Genomic DNA, 17,528 nt, shown 5'->3' with positions numbered 1-17,528 from the left:
ATTATTGTAAGGAGCAACACACAGCATGTGGGAAAGCACTGAGTGTACTCATGGGGGGTGAATGCGGGTGAGGGGTTCACGAGTCCACCTGCACCCTCCCTGCCCCACAGGCCCATCGTGGGGGAAGGTGGGAACTAAGAGGTGGGTTGTGGAGCTGGCCTGTCTGCTGTGCTTCTGTCATCAGGGGAGACCAAAGTCACTGCAGCCATCACAACAGGACACCTTCACAGGAAGGGAGCACTCCAAAGGCCCCAGCGGTGCTTCATTGTCCAGCATTCCCCATCTGTCCCGGATATGAGTCTCCAACAGCTCCAGGCTCAGGTCTGTGTCAAAATCCAGACGTCAGGGCCTCCCTCTGCAACAGCGTTCCTGGATTCTGGAGTCAAAGATCTACTAGAAAAGGGGTCTCCCTCATGTCCTCCTGGGCTTCCCATAGGGCCCTGATCAGGTGCCTAAGGCCAATCTTACCCCTCCAGAGCCAGGGCACAGCGTTCCTCTCCTACCTCATTCTTCCTGTTCTTTAGTGTCTTTAGTATATAAGTGTAAGAGGCATGACAGTTATTGCACTCACAAAAGAGTGGCAAGAAATGTAACTATTTTTCTAAACCTGAGAGAATTGCCAGAAGTCCCCACACCCCCAGCCTGTGTTGAGCTCCTGTTCTGCCTTCTCAGACCTTCCTGCAGCCATGCCATATCCCACCACCTATGAACAGGGTTCAGGCCTCCACCATTCCCCCAAGGGAGGAACCCACCACCTCCCTTCCAAGGCTGGAGGACTTGTGGGAGATGCAACTCCTCCCAGAGGACAACCCAGCATGTCCTCTCAACAGGGCCAACACTCTGAACAAAGGCCTCAGCCCAGGGTGGGGTAGGGATGCACAGAACAGAGGCCTGGCCCCAGGCTGTGTAAAAAAGGAAAATCATCTTTAATTTTTTGCTAGTGCATCTGCTCCCACAAACAATTACAGAGTAATTTCTGCACTAAATTATTCATACATTTCCCTGGCTCGTATGGAAAGACCATTCTGTAGTTTCCTTTTTTTCCTTAGACCTCTTCTAAATCGATAAATATAGATCCACTTCATCACTCTCAATGGTGGCATAGTACTTGCTTGTTTGGATGTACTTCATTGTACTTAGCACAGACCTCTGTTGATGGTGGCTTCTCATTTTCCAGGGCTACAAGGAACACTAGGGCAAATATTGCTGCATATACATACATCTTGGAGTGTGACCGTTTTCTTAGGATAAATTCCTAAAAGCTGACTTGTGAGGTGAAAAGATGGGTCCACTTTTAAGATTTATTTCTCTATAGTCCCCTCCCAGAAAGGGTGTGGTAGTACCTCACCAGTACCAAGTCCTGTCTCTCCCGAGTGTCCTGCCCACCCTCCAATCCAGGGTCTAACATGGAGTTCAGGCCCTCCTTCCTGACACCAGAGGACCCTTCTCTCCCTCTAGACATAATCTATCTAGCTGACTCTGTTTCCATCCCCAGGGATAATCCAGTCCCCAGCTTGTCATTTCTTCCTTTAAAAAGCCTTCATATCAGCCCCTAGTTTCCACCAACAATCAGGGGGAACCAAGTGGGCACCGTGGGTGTAAGGGGCTCCTTGCTCTCAGTCCTGAGATCTTGACTGAGTCCAGCTTCAACTTCTCCACCTAAGCCCCACCTGAAAAAGGGATGAACGTACCTATGTCATAGCTTTGCCTAGGCTCCCTAGGGGAGGACACCATTTGTCTTGGGAGCAGATTGCCACTGAAAAGCCAGTCACTGGGGGAAGTGTCCCCAGCTGGATTCAGCAACCAGGCTGAGTCCCCATGACTGGCCAATCCTCCTCAGGTGGCACGGCCAGCATGTCACACACTCAAATCTCCAGGATGATGCTGGGACTAACCACCATGCTCTGCCACCTCTGGAGTACAAAAGACTGGCCGAAGCCTTTACCACAGGGAGCCTTCTTATTTTTTCAAACTGTGTTAAACTACACATAACATAAAATCCATCATTTTAACCATTGCTTTTTTTGTTGTTGGTTTTTTTTTTTTTGAGACACAGTCTCACTCTGTTGCCCAGGCTGGAGTACAGTGGTGTGATCTCAGTTTACTCACTGCAACTTCCACCTCACGGGTTCAAGCGATTCTCCTTCCTGCCAAGTGGCTGGTATTGAAGGTATGGACTACCACGCCCAGCTAATTTTTGTATTTTTAATAGAGATGGGGTTTTACTATGTTGGCCAGGCTGGTCTCAGACTCCTACCCTCAAGTGACCTGCCTGCCTTGGCCTCCCAAAGTGTTGGCATTACAGGTGTGAGCCACTGCGCCCAGCCTTTATATTTTAACCAATTTTTTTTTTTTTTTTTTTTAAAGATGGAGCTTCACTCTTGTTGCCCAGTCTGGAGTGCAATGGCATGATCTTGGCTCACCATAGCCTCTGCCTCCCGGGTTCAAGCAATTTTCCTGCTTCAGCCTCCTGAGTAGCTGGGATTACAGGCATGAGCCTGTAATTTTATATTTTTAATAGAGACAGGGTTTCTCCATGTTGGTCAGGCTGATCTTGAACTCCCGATCTCAGGTGATCTGTCTGTCACAGACCCCAAAGTTCTGGGATTACAGGCATGAGCCACTGCACCTGGCTTTTCATTTTAACCATTTTTAAATGGAAACAGGTAGCAACTGAAAAGCCAGTCATCGGGGGCAGAGTGCCAGTGTAAAGTCCTGTGGCATTAAGTTCATCCATATTGTTGCACTACCACCATCCATCTCCAGAGCTTTTTCATCTTCCCCAACTAAAACTGTACTCACAAAACAATAACTCCCATTCTCCCTCCCTTCTGCCTCTGTCTCTGTGAATTTGACTATTCTAGCTAACACATCTAAGTGCAATCATAGGATATTTGTCCTTTCGTGACTGACTTATTTCAGTTAGCATATCTTCAAGGTTCATCTGAGTTGTAGTATATGTCAGAATTTCCTTCCCTTTTAAGGCTGAACAATATTCCATTGTCTGTATGTACCGCCTTTTGTTTATCCATTCATCCATCATTGGATACGTGGGTTGTTTAATTTCTTTTTTTTTTTTTTGAGACAGAGTTTCAATCTTGTTACCCAGGCTGGAGTGCAATGGCGCGATCTTGGCTCACCGCAACCTCCGCCTCCTGGGTTCAAGCAATTCTCCTGCCTCAGCCTCCTGAGTAGCTGGGACTACAGGCGCGCGCCACCATGCCCAGCTAATTTTTGTATTTTTAGTAGAGACAGGGTTTCACCCTGTTGACCAGGATGGTCTCGATCTCTTGACCTCATGATCCACCCGCCTCGGCCTCCCAAAGTGCTGGGATTACAGGCGTGAGCCACTGCGCCCGGCTGTGGGTTGTTTACTTGTGGCTACTGTGAATATTAGGGATAGGAACTAGTATGTGCTCAGGTTCCTGTTTTCATTTCTTTTGGGTATATAATTAAAAATGGACTTGTTGGATTCTATGGTAACTCTAGGCTTAATTTTTTGAGAAATTGCCACACCATTTTCCATAGGGGTTGCACCATTTTACATTCCTACCAGCAATGCACAAGTATTTCAATTTCTTTTTTTTTTTCCTTTTATCCTGAATCAACAATGGCTAACATTCCAATTTCTGCATATCTTTGCCAACACTTATTTTGTGTTTGTGGTTTTTAAAATAATAACCATCCAAATGGGTGTATCTCTTTGTGGTTTTTATTAGCATTTCCAATAGGGAGCCTTTTTATGGTCAGGAAATCCTAGATCTCCTTGTCAAAGGACAGATGGCCCAGCTGAAAGGAACCTGGGTAGGGAGGTGGCTCCAACACTCCTCTTAACCCTATCCCTTACTCCCCAGAGCTGAGCAGACACTCGGCCGCCCCATCCACATCCCTTCGCTTCTCCCTCAGGTTCTTGGGTACTCTTGAGCCTGCTGAGCTTGGTAGGGGATGATCAAGAAGACTGAGTTTTGGAAACTTAAGGAAGAGCAGGTGAGAGGAAGGATGGAGACAAAGAAGCACTTCTGGGGGACAGCAATGGAGTGTGGAGGGCATTGGGCAGAAGAGGGAGAGGTCTCCAACGCTATGCCAGCTCTCCCTCACCAGGTGGAACTTTAACAGCTTACCCCGGGCTGCTCCAGGAAGCCCTGGGAGGGAAGGAGGAAAAGAGGGAGGAGAGCAGGGAGGGGTGAACCTGCTGTTTTTACAAATGATGACCTGGAAATAGATAAATGGACTTCCCTCAAGAAGACAGAGAAGGTTAGTCTCAGGGCAAGAGGAAAAGCCAAGATCAGGGCACTTCCAACTGGAGGAAGAGCAGAACTATGGGGAGACCAAGGGTGGATTCTGAGAGCAAGTCATAAAACAAAGAGCAAACAGAGACCCAGAGAGGGGAACCAATTTGCCTAGAGTCACACAGCAAGTGGTGAGTCAGAGACAGCCAGACAGAAGGGTCATTGTATGGCTTCTTCCTGGTTTGTCTTTCCAGGCTCCCTGCCTGGTGACCAGGCACTCACTGTCTCCAAATACACCGTGACCTCACTGCGCCGTCTCTACTCTTGGTGACCCTGGCACACATCTTGCTGCAGGGCAAATGTCCTTGGAGTGCCACATTCCTCTAGTTTCCGGTCTATTGACCCTAACACTCATAACAACCGTCCCTTGCACTTGGGGTTCCTTTGCCTCACACCCTGGGTACAGATCATGAAGCCTAGACAAAGGCAGTAGCCACGTTCCCTGCCCAGGGACATTGCCAAAGACGGAAATGAAGCTTGCCTGCCATGACTGGCTCAGCCAGACAAACCTCATTTCCTTTCTGACATGGTAAGAAGTTCCAGTTCTAAAAAGAAATCAGCCCCTAGGAATGTCTGAAATCCCACCACCTGGAAGAAAAAAGAGGGGAGGAGTCTGGATATGTGGCAGAAACTTGGTAACCCCCAGAATGTGGCCAATGTGGTCATCCTTATCCCCTCCCCTCTTCCCCAACACCTCCACACAGCTGGCCTCTGCCGAGAGCAGCAAACACATCCAGCCTGGGGAAGCTCTATTCATTCACTCCCATGGGCAGGCACCTCGTTGGGTCCCTTGGCCCTACCTCCAAAGAACAGCTGTAGGCTGGTGATTTGGCACCGGGCCACATTCTCCCATGGAAAAGAGGTGGTATGTGGGGGATCTGGTGATTATTCTCATGACTACGGGCTCTGCTATGCTTAGACTTGGTTCTTCCGGGTCCTGTGTGTGACTAGAAACAGCATTTCTCAAGGAAATGGCCAAGCTCAGGAGCCTGTCCTTGGTTTCCTTCCTCCTCCTCCCTCCCTCCCTGGTCCCTTGGAGCCCATGGGGAGGGGGGTCAACCTCTTTCCCTCCCCAAGGCTGCCATCCTGAACACCTTCACTCAGGTGTGGCGTGGAAGGATGGGGGAAACACTGTTGGTGAGGTGTCTGGGTGTCTCCAGAATAGGAGCTCTGAGGTTTACCCACCCAGCTGCCACATAGCAAAGTTCAAGGCATGTGTCCTAGAAGAGGAAAAGGGAAGATCCCCAGCACCTGAGAGTGTGCATATGTGTATCTGTGCAACATGTACATGGCATTCTGTATGTATATGTCAACACATGTGCCCATGTACATTTTAAACAATGAAATAAGCATTCACACTTTTCATGCTTATTATGAGCCAGGCATGTTCTAAATGCTTCATAAGTATGGTATTAACTCACTTAATCTTCCTAACAGCCCTATGAAATAGGTTCTGTTATAACTTCTATTACACAGATCAAGAAACTGAGGCAAGAGGATCTTTTAAAGCCTAGGAGTTTGAATCCGGCCTGGGCAACATAGTGAGACCCCTGTCTCTAAAAAATAGAAAAACTAGGGGCCAGGTGCAGTGGCTCACACCTGCAGTCTCAGTATTTAGGGAAACTGAAGCAAGAGGATTGCTTGAGGCCGGGAGTTCAAGACCAGCCTGGTCAACATAATGAAACTCTGTCTCTAAACAAAGAAAAAATTCTGAAAGGCATTTTGTGACAAAAAATAAAAAATAAAAACTGAGGCACAGCAAGGCCAAGTCATTTGCTCAAAGTTGTAGAATTAGTAAGAGGTAGTGGCAGGATTTGAATTTTGACCTCTCATAAGCACATCAGGTGTGTTATCCATGTTAGCGTGTATGCATGTGTGGAGGCATGTGTCTGGGTGGATGTGTATGTCTGGGTAGATGTGTGTGCCTCTGTGAACCTATTTGTGTGTGTCTGTGTGGATATGTGTCTCGGTGAAGTGGAGCACACCAGTGAAATAGGCCCTGGAATAGGCAGAGGCCAAATATATATATTCCCTTGGAATTTCCTGGGTGACAGGAACGTCTTTTGTTCTAATGAAATGGCTCTTGGTGAGCTCCTGGATGGGGATTGGTCACCAGAAGGACCAAGCCATGATGAGCAGCTTAGCACTTTCAGCCCCACTCCCATCCTCCAGGAAGGGGAGAGGGGCTGAAGGTTGAGCTGACTGGCAATGACCAGTGATGTAATCCATCAGGCCTATGTGATGAAGCTTCCCTAAAAACCAAAAGGAGAGAGTCCAGATGAGTTTCCAGGTAGCTGTACACGTGGAGGTGTCTGGAGGGTGGAGCCCCTGGAGAGGGCACGGAAGCTTCTCTCCCCTCCCCCATGTCTTGCCCTATGCATCTCTCCATCCAGTTCTTCATCTGTATCCTAGTATCACTTATAATAAGACCAGTAAAAGTGTTACACTTAACATTGAGTTCTGTAAGCTGTCCTAGCAAATTAATCAAACCCAAGAAGGGGCTCATGGGAACCCCAATTTATAGCTGGTTGGTCAGAACTATAAGTCACAACTATAGCTGGGTGAGTGATATAAGCCTGCAGCCCAGTTACGTCTACTTGGGAAGCTGTGGCAGAAGGATTGCTCAAGCCCAGGAGTTTGAGGCCAGCCTGGGAGACACAACAAGGCCCTGTATCCCCCAGCCAAAGAAATTTAAGTACAGGCCACAACCAACTACTTATGACTGGCATCTGCAGTGAAGGCAGTCTTGCAAGACTGAGCCCTCAACCTGTGGTATCTGATGCCATCTCCAGGCAGACAGTGTCAGAATTAAGTCAAATTGTAGGACACCAGCTAGTGTCCACTGGAAAACTGCTTGTTGCTGGGGAGAAATCCCCACATATCTGGGGTCAGAAGTGAAGTGTTGAGTGTGTGAGTGAGAAGGAAAAAAGTTTTTTGTTTTTAAATTTTGTCAGATCCTTTAAGGCAGCGTTTTATCCAAAGGACCAGAGTCATCATGTTTGAAGGCCAGATCTGAACCCCAGGCCACCTTGCACAGGAGAGGTCATCAGGGATCCCTCCAGCAGTGACATGGATAGATGGAGACAGCAAGATGGCCCTGGAGTGGCTAGGAGAGGCTGCCCTTCTTGCTCCTGTTCCCCAGCTGATGCCCCACCTTCACAGCTTTGTCCTGGCAGGGCCTGCAACTCCCTCACCCTGGAGGGCAGGGGTGGCTCTCCTGCATGCTAGTTTCCTGTGGCCCCCTTCTTCACAAGTGCTGATTCAATCCAACCAGCCCGACCCAGGGTCACCAAGGGGGAGGCATCTGGGGCATTTACTGTCTCAAGCACCTGGGTAACAACTAAGACCCTTTAGAGCTTCTGTTTACATTTCCTGAGACTGACAAGAAACCTCATTTTGGATAATTTCATTCAAGTTACAATGCGAGCACCTGTCCCTGAGATCTACATCTGAACGATCTTGCTATCTGTTGAAAACAGCAGAATGTGGCCAGAGAACTGCTTGGGGAAAAAAATTCTACTTTGAAATGGCACTAGCTACTATGTAGTGGTACTTGTGAGGCATCAGTCATTGTTTTAGATATATCGTCTCTTTTAAGCCTCAAAAAAGTCCCTATGTGTTATTATTCCCATTTTACAGATAAGAGAATGAGGTTCAGATGGGGAAATGACCCTGACCCCACCCTGTCCCACAACCATGACGAGGAAGACAGAAACCACCTGCAGTTACAAAGATAGGGTCATTTATTCACGTTATATTATTGAATTTTAAAGGCAAAAATACAGTTCTGTCTGTTTTGAAAACCAAGGTCAGACACAGCCCCCACACAATGGTAAATACACACATTTGCATACACAGGAAATTAAAATACACAGCACAATAGGTTTCTGGGACATGAAAGCCGTTATCCTGGCTATGCGGAGCCCCCTGCCCCCAGCCTGGCAGTCGGCAGAGACCCTGTCTGGGCTGAGGGCCAGCACAGCATCTCCTTTACCCTCCTGTGCCACCTTTGCCCTCTCTGATCTTTCCCAAAGGCCAGTTCACACAGGGTCACCAGCAATAGGATGCACAGAAACAGAGAAGGGCATGGCACATGACAACTTCACGTTCATAACTCCCAGGAGAAGGAAATCCTCCCTGAATCCCCAGCCCTGGAATTCCCAGTAAGGAAACAGGACCCACGGCATCTCACGGACCAGGCAAGTGTCCAGGCCTAACTGTGCCTTGGCTGTGCCTTCCATGAGAGGACTAGTTCAGCAAGTAGGGGGAGCGGTATTTCCCTTGGTTCTGAGAATGAATCACATACTTGACATGAATGAGAAGGTACCCTCCCCCCGAAAAAAGAAGAAAAAGTAGAGTTTGGTTTTAACAATTAAGTGACAGAGAACAGAGAAGTTACCACTCAGGGCATTTGTTTCCTTTCTTTTAAGGCACTTTGGAAAAGTCAGGATCTGCTGACAGAAAGAGTGGCTTTCGTTCTTTCTATTTCCCAAAACTCCCTCTCAATGCAGTCATTTCTAGTTTTAATAATATCCTTGGTATAGAGTAGGGAATTGACAGAGGAATACTTTTTGCATAGTCCAGCTGCTTCTGCAATGGAAAATAATTTTTAACCAATACAAAAGCTTCTGGAAAAAGAACCAAGTTAGCATCTGAGATGCTCAAAGCAGTAAAGGCACAGATAAGATTGGGACCAGGTACCAGCTCAGCCTCCACACTGAGGGCTGGTACCCAGGAGGGCAGTGGTTTGGGGTCTGCCACAAGCACAAGGCTCAACCCTGGGATTAGGCAGCTGAGTCTTGGGACCTGAGCCCAGGCTGGGCCTGGCAGAGGCGCTCAGTGGTAGGATGTGCCTTGCGCCATCTCATCCCAGGCAGCTCAACAGCTCCCAGCAGAGGTGGGTTTGTGACACACTCCTGTGTGTGGGAGCCTCAACTGGGGTGGGAGCACCTGCTGAAAACCTGAGGTGGAACAGGAGGTTAGGCACCAGAGTTTGTGGGAGGGCACTGGGATGTGGGTTCAGCTGAACTTCTTTCTAGATCACTAATTAAAAGGCACATTCATGCTGGGGAATGGATAGTCTGTTTGACCCTGAGTGCCATAGTCAAGTTTTAGGGGACAGGCAAGAGGCAAAGGAACAAAAAGGGAAAGGAAGGAAGGAAGGAGAAAGGCAGGGGAAAAGAGGAAAGAGGAAGAAGGAGAACTGGTAACATAGGGTAGGCCAGGGAGTGTGGCTAGCAGAGCCTCTGAGGGAGGTGGCTCCCACCAGAACAGAGGCTCCTTCTGACTGGGCAGGTGCAAAGGGCTGGTAAACAACCTGACTGCTGTTATTTACACGTCCCCAGCCTAGGGCCCTGAGGGGTCAGTCTAAGGAGGTTGAGGCTCCCTCTGCCCTGCCCACCTGGGGAGGGGTGGGGAAGTGGGGAGTTCTGCACAGTAGGAGCAGAGGCTTCTGTCTCCCAGGTGTCTGCCCCAAGGTCTGGCAGGATAATGCTGACCGGGAGGCCTTGCCTGTCAAGGGGTCAGAAGGTGATTTTGCTCTTGAGAAAACCTGGCCTGCCAGCTAAATCATAGGCCTATGTGTGGCCACTACAGCATACATTTTTTTTTCCCTAAAAAATGCTCAATCCCCTCCCCATATTTAAAACACCACAATAAAAATACATAGGAAATTCAAGTTTACATAGCATGCCAAGAAAAATAAATTGTCATGACTTAACATTAAACAGCTATGCAAATTTGGATCAACACAAAATCAAGCTAGATCATAATTAGAACTCGATCTGTTCTTTCTTTAAAATACTACAAACTGCTATTAAAAAAACTTTACATTCAGAAATCAGACAATCTGGAGACAGGCAACTGAATGTGAGAACACCCAAGGCTTTTGCTCTGATGCTAGAGTTGCCTTGGCATCCACACATTAGCCGGACAAAAGGTCCAAGGCTCAAGTTTTAAAATCCTTTTGCTAAGAAAAGACATATGCACAGTGATTATAATAGTTGCATGCCATGGAAAGAAGGGGGTGGAGGGAGGACACAACATAAGAAAGTGGTTGAAATTTTGTGTTTTTCTGTTAAATTGCAACTACTAAAAAAGATCACACCAATCCAATTTTAGCAGCATTCTCCAATTTTTCATGAAGTAATAAGAACACCATAACTTAAAGAAAAAGTCTAACCTATTTCCCAACTATTAGCAGTTCTATCACCAGGAATGTGCTCCACGGCCACCAAATTTTGGGATGCGTACAGTCCTGATTCTGGGTGACGCTGCAAACACTCAAGAAACCCCCAGAGGCACAAACACATTGCAGAGCTAAGAAGTCACATGCTGAGCCAAGTTGGGGGCAAAATATCCCACTTGTCCTGGTCATCTGGAAAGGCATCTGAATGACCAGCGAAAGGGACCTGTCACTCAGACTGGTAAAAAGGAGAGGGACCAGCCCAGCAGATTGGCAGAGACACACAGCAGAGGTCCCTGGCTATTTTCAGGTCTCTTATTCGCGTACCAAAACGCTAGCTTGGTGTCCCGATGTCCACTGTGATTTGGGTATACAATGGGTATCTCTGTACATCCAACACCTGGTAGGTGAGTGAGTTCAAACCATCAGAGAGCATTGTCTCCTTTGTGTGTGCAATTCGGTCAAACCTACAAGGAAAACACGGCAAGGAGATTGTGTCAAAACAAAAATCTTAAGAAGAAACCATTAAATGTACTTCCTCTTCCCTCTCCACTATAATTTGACCACCTCCATTTCCCTCTATGCCCAGAGCCCTCGGCAGAGCCTTGGACCTGCAGCCTACCCCATCCTAAAGGGGGAGAGAATATAAATAAACAAAGAATGCACCTCTGAGGATTGGGTTCATTTTTCTTGTCTCTTGAGTGGCGGATCATGCGACACCTCCCGACCACAGCATTTGGACGAGATATGGACATCCCTTTAAAAACTAACCTGCAAAGAGTAAGGGGAAAGTCATTATCACAGAGCTGCCATACACTTGGCCCCGGTGGTAAGACTGTTGCCCCATCCACCATCATGCTTGCTGTTCTCACTCAGCCCACAATCCAGCATCATGCCAGAACCCAACCCAGCATGACCCTGGTTAAAACTCACATTCCTACTCCATGTCCTTTTACAACTGGCTCTGCAGTTTGTGGTATTGACTATCATGTGCGAGACACTGGGGGAGTCTGCCCCACAGAACATACAGTGTGGATGCTTCAAACATAGGGCCTTCAGGGCCAGATGGAGGTGAGAAGAGGACGATGAGGTTGTAGACACAGAGGAAGAAGCACAGAGTTTGTTAACTCTGCCAGGATAAGCCTGGGCAGAGCCCAGTTGAAGATGAACAGGTGTCTGCCAGAGCATTTTGGGCAGCCAGGATGGCACAGGTAAAAGCATGGAAGTGAGAGCAAGCCTAGTGCTCTCAGGGAGCAACATAAGCTCCTGGGGACTGGTGACAAGGGTCTGGGGTAGGCTGTGGGCAGGTGATGGGCTGAAAAGAGCAAGGCTAAATCACAGAGGCCTTCTCAGAGCATCCCACAAACAGTTGCCAGTATCTGAAAGGGGCCTAATATATAATATTTCCAAAATGTTTTTAGCCATGGGGTAGTCTCTCTGGAAGTAGTATAAGAATGCATGGGCTGGGCGTGGTAGCTCATGCCTGTAATCCCAGCACTTTGGGAGGCCAAGGCAAGCGTATCACAAGGTCAGGAGTTTGAGACCAGCCTGACCAACATGGTGAAACCCCGTCTCTACTAAAAATACAAAAATTAGCTGGGCATGGTGGCATGCACCTGTAATCCCAGCTTCTCAGGAGGCTGAGGCAGGAGAATCACTTGAACCTGGGAGGCGGAGGTTGCAGTGAGCCAAGATCACGCCATTGCAGTCCAGCCTGGGTGACAGAGCAAGACTCTGTCTCAAAATATAAATAAATAAATAAAAATAAAAAATGGAGGACTTCAGAACGTGCGGGAAAAGGCAGAAAAAAAAAAAAAACGAATGGAGGGCTGAGAACAAGAATAGAGGCAGCCAGAACAGGGTGGAGGATTCTGTGTTGGTCTAAGGAAGAGGAATGAGGACCAAAATGAAAGCCTGGAGAGCAGGAACACCAAAGTTATTTAAGAGGCAGAACCGGCTGATCTGAGACCACTAAACACTTTGGGCCTTGCCGGGCACACAATAAGTAGGTTTATAACAAGTTAGGTCCTTTATCTTAATTTTCATATTTTTAGGTCCTTAAGGTGGTTTGCTCCACAAACCACCCATCCTTCTAGTGCCACCGCCTTAGCGTGGGACTAGATGCCTGTGGATGCTCCCTCCCTCCCGAGCTGTTCTGACCATTCAGACCTGTGCTATCCTGTCAGCCCTACACACTGTCATATTGGTCCAGTGTCTGGCCAGGAGTGCCTCTGTGGAAGCAGGCTTGCTTCTGTCTGGACCCTATGTCCAGGTTTTCAGTGTCTGGGTCCCTGCCCGGCACAGTGCTCTGTAGGCAGCAGATGCTCAACATGCACACGCTTGATACCCCATCCACACACTCTAAACTCAAGTTTTCTTCAAGGCTTATATTAAAGACGTGGGTCTCTGTTAAGTTTGCGCACGATGGTAACTTGAATGACTTGGGTGTTGCTCTGACAGACACCTTCTATTTACTGGTACTCCAATTCAGAAGGGCTGTACCAGGGTGTAGTCTGATATTAAACTCAGTAATGAGTTCACACTGGCCCCTGGAGGGAGAAAGTGCTCATTGGTGGCCTGTGGGGTTGAAGCCTCTACAGCCAGAGGACTGAGCAGAATGTTCTTTCAAATGCTACTGATAGATGTTTTTACCACTGTAAATGACAACCCACATCATAAAGGACCAGCTTAAAAAGAGCCCAGGATGTGGATGGGACAGAATTGACCATGGCATAATGGTTGCTGGGGATGAATGGGTCCTCAAAGGTTTTTTATACCACAGTATCCTCTTTTGTATATATGAAAAATACTCCAAAATAAAAATATAACACAAAGCTTCTGCTCAAGGAATCTTGTTTCACAGTGAAAGCGGACCACAATGAGATGAGGGATCTTTACAAAGGACATTTTTTCACTCCTTGAGTACAAAATGGCATGTGGCAAGTCAAAGTAAATTTGCCCTGACACTCGGTTCCCATTTGACATTTTTCCAGGCTGATCCAAAAATCTCAGCAACTCATTTTCCTACAGATCCCGTTCAGTACCTACAGGACCTGTAGGAAGCCACACCTAAGAATTTGGGCTGAGTGAGGACTGCATCCCATCTGAGGGTCAGTCCTTGCAGAACAATCAAGCATTGACTCAAAAACTGGAAGTGAAGGTTTACAGAGGAGAAAGGTATCTAAGCTATGACCATTACCTGTTAAAAATGTCATCATCTTCTCCTCCCCAGCCCCAGTAATTATTAGGAAATCCATTGATGGTGAGAAACTGTTGTTTACTTAGAGCAGAGACACCTCCAAAATACTGAACATAAGGTAGGCTGGGGGAAAAACATACACACAGAAGGAGTAGTGGTTAGTTAAGTTCTGACATCCCCAAAAGAAAGCTTGCTGAGAACATGAACACTTTTAAAGTTATTCTTTTTTCTTCTCTAGAGTGGCTTTTTTTTGAGTTTTTTTTTTTTTTTGAGGTAGAGTCTTGCTCTGTTGTCAGGCTGGAGTGCAGTGCTGCGATCTCGGCTTGCCACAACCTCCACCTCCCAGGTTCAAGTGATTCTCCTGCCTCAGCCTCCCGAATAGCTGGGACTACAGGTGCGCAACACCAAGCCCAGCTAATTTTCATATTTTTAGTAGAGACAAGGTTTCACCATGTTGGCCAGGATGGTCTTGATCTCTTGACCTTATGATCCACCCACCTCGGCCTCCCAAAGTGCTGCTGGGATTACACGCATGAGCTGCTGTGCCCAGCCTTTTTTTTTTTTTTTTTTTTTTTTTTTTTCAGAGAGAGAATCTCACTCTGTAGCCCAGGCTGGAGTGCAATGGTGCAATCTTGGCTCACGGCAACCTCTACCTCCTAGGTTCAAGCAATTATCCTTCCTCAACCTCCCAAGTAGCTGGGACTACAGGTACATGCCATCACTGGCTAATTTTTGTACTTTTGGTAGAGATGGAGTTTCACCATATTGATCAGGCTGGTCTCGAACTCCTGACCTCAGGTGATCCATGGTGCTCAGCCTCTCTAGAGCTTTTTTGATGGTAGGTGGGGTGAGAAGGAGCAGTTATAAGGGTTTTGTTTGTTTTTGTATCAGGTCTCAGATGACCTTAGGTTAGACACACGTATCAAAAAGTATGATCTTCCTCTTTCCACAACACAACAGCTGTTTCTGTGGTTATGTAGAAAGCCAGTCAGTGACAAGAGCAGGCCTAAGCCCACTTCTTCCTGAATGGCTCAGGAATCTGCTTCCCCTGTGCTCTGCTTCTGCCCATGAAGTCCTTATCCAGGAGCTCCTGGAATCTGAGATTATTTTAGAGTCTCTCTGTACCCACTCAGTCATAGCCCCGCTTCCACCCTCCTCCTATTGACCAATCTAGCTTTCATGCTTCCAAAGGCATACTGACTAGAACACCAACCTTGACGGTTGAGGCAGTGTTTCTGGAAATTTGTTAAAATAAAAATTCTTTGAAATTTCGGACTTTATCCTGATTTAGCAAAATGTATAATGATGAACTTATGTTTTAACATATTTTCAAGTAGTAGAGCATCTGGGCTCTCATCCTTCCAAAACTTCTGGTATTTTAATATTTCAGGGGTTATGAGTTGTGAACCCCTAAGGGATACAAAGTCAGCACTGATGAGACATATCAAGAATCAGGATGTGCCCCAAAGCCTTCCTGTGGGTTCTCTAAAAGCTGTGGTTTTGTGTCGACTCTGAGTGCAGCTCCAAACCACACCCAGGCTATTTCTGGAATCCAAAAAGACCAAACCCATCACATAAATTAAGGAAAACTCTAACTCAGACTTTGATGGGAAAGTCAGCCAGACCATGTAAGAACATATGAAAATAAAGATGCAATTATTATTTTCAAATATATTCAGGAATTCTGATTGAAAGGATCCTCAGGCAAAGGTCCCTGGGGGATCTGCTTTAATGAACCTATTCATAATTAGGTGTCATCACTTAGGTGCCGAGTCATCCACCTTTGGCATGCCTCACACTATTGTTCATACTATTAATGAGAGGGTTTGAATCAGAGGTGGCCAGGCCAATAAAGTTTTTTGATAATCAGTGCTTTTACAGAAATAGCTTCTTAGCTATTTCAAGGAGAAGTACATACCAATCTGATATGATTTGGTTTTGCTGTGTCTGCTGCTTTCTCTTACCTATGTGCCCTGAGCCCAAACCTGCCTGGCTCCTCGTGAAACAAACATGGTGCTGCGGCAAAGAATTAGGGCATCATGGGCCCCTTTCTGGTTCACAACCATGCTTCAAGGGAGGAATCAAGAGGGGTCAGGGTATAAACCTGTGTGTTTCAAGAGAAGAAGATACACACATAGAGAGGGAGGAAGGGTGGAAGTGGGATGGAAGGGCATAGAATGATTTCTGAAGAGTCTAAAAGTAAGGTTACATTCAAATTTTTCTCCCTTTAAGACAATAAGTTAGGGTCTTTGATCTGGGAGAAGGACTTCATACATTCCTATATTCCCATCACAGCCCTCATGCCCCCAGCAAGGGAGGATAGGAAGAAATGATGAGAATCAAATGAGTCTGACAGAAAGCTGCTGCATCTCGGCAGGCGCAGTAGCTCATGCCTCTAATCCCAGCACTTTGGGAGGTCAAGGCAGGAGGATAGCTTGAGCCGCCAGGGAGCATGATCACACCACTGCACTCCAGCCTGGGTGACAAGTAAGACTCTGTCTCAAAAAAAAGAAAAGAAATTCTAGTTACATAAAGGGCCTGCTGTATACATGGACCAACCACACTGTACCAGTCAGCCTAAACCAGGGGCACCCAAAACATAGGGTACCTGCAGCACAGCTGCTGGATATTCAAATTTACTTAAAGCAAGGAAGAAAAAGGTTATGCTATTCAATTGATAGGTAATTGTATTTATTTATTTATTTATTTATTTACTTACTTACTTACTTATTTATTTTTACACACAGTCTCATTCTGTCACCCAGGCTAGAGTACAATGGTGTGATCTTGGCTCACTGCAACCTCTGCCTCCCAGGTTCAAGAGATTCTCCTGTGCCAGCTTCCCAAGTAGCTGGGATTCCAGGTGCCTGCCACCATGTCCAGCTAATTTTTGTATTTTTAGTAGAGACAGGATTTCTCCATGTTGGCCAGGCTGGTCTCGAACTCCCAACCTCAGGTGATCTGCCTGCCTTGGCCTCAGGTGATCTGCTTGCCTTGCCATAGGATTACAGGCGTGAGCCACCAGGCTCAACCACTGATAAATAATTTAAAGCTTTTATGTTAAGATAAACATGGACAAATTAGGAAACAATATGCAAACTTATTTATATACTTTTTTTTTTTTGAGATGATGGATTTTTGCTCTTGTTACCCAGGCTGCAGTGCAGTGGCATGATCTTGGCTCACTACAACCTCTGCCTCCCAGGTTCAAGCGATTCTCCTGCCTCAGCCTCCCAAGTAGCTGGGATTACAGGCATGTACCACCATGCCCAGCTAATTTTGTATTTTTAGTAGAGACGGGGTTTCACCATGTTGGACAGGCTGGTTTCGAACTCCTGACCTCAAGTGATCCACCTGCCTCGGCCTCCCAAACTGCTGGGATTATAGGTGTGAGCCACCACGCCCGGCCTATATACTTATTTTTAAGACAAAACAATGGACTATACCCTAGTCGGGCATCTGGGCTGGCCTCTTCACTAGGGGCATTTTGGTGGGAAAATTTGGGCTGTGTATTTAGGCAGAAGTTTGTGCCCTGCTGGAAAACAGAATCATGCTCCTTCTTCAAGGGCCAAGGGCAGGAGCAGTGGTTCACACCCATAATCCCAACGCTTTGGGAGGCTGAGGTGGGAGGATCGCTTGGGCACAGGAGTTCAAGGCCAAACATAGCCAGACCTCATCTCTACTACAAACAAAAAATTAGCTGGATATGGTGGTTCATGCCTGTAGTCCCAGCTACTCAGGAGGCTGAGGCTGCGGGATGGCTTGATCCCAGGCAGTCGGCTGCAATGAGCCATGATTGTGTCACTTCATTCCAGTCTGGGTGACAGAGCAATACCCTGTCTCAAAAACAAAACAA

General features: G+C 47.0%; 1 protein-coding gene across 2 annotated transcripts in view; it reads right to left on the bottom strand.

Moving 5' to 3' along the window:
- Positions 1 to 228: 228 nt before the first annotated feature.
- The window catches only part of B4GALT1 (beta-1,4-galactosyltransferase 1), a 68,575-nt gene continuing 51,275 nt past the window's right edge, over positions 229 to 17,528 (bottom strand). Inside the window, exons 4-7 of one of the 2 annotated variants that reach the window (XR_004275692.1) lie at positions 13,673 to 13,795; positions 11,140 to 11,244; positions 9,429 to 10,940; positions 229 to 240 (exon numbers count right to left, since the gene is read on the bottom strand). Coding sequence is in view for 1 of the 2 variants with exons in the window: in XM_032299972.1 (XP_032155863.1) it covers positions 10,808 to 10,940; positions 11,140 to 11,244; positions 13,673 to 13,795 (361 nt within the window). In the remaining variant the exon portion in view is untranslated. Of the gene's footprint in view, positions 241 to 8,009; positions 10,941 to 11,139; positions 11,245 to 13,672; positions 13,796 to 17,528 lie in introns of those variants that run through there. The other variant, XM_032299972.1, reaches the window with a different exon arrangement.

This window comes from Sapajus apella, unplaced genomic scaffold (assembly GCF_009761245.1).
Source record: "Sapajus apella isolate SASKATOON/1434 unplaced genomic scaffold, GSC_monkey_1.0 scaffold42, whole genome shotgun sequence".
NCBI lineage: Eukaryota > Metazoa > Chordata > Mammalia > Primates > Cebidae > Sapajus > Sapajus apella.
This window is presented reverse-complemented; position numbering and strand designations above follow the sequence as displayed.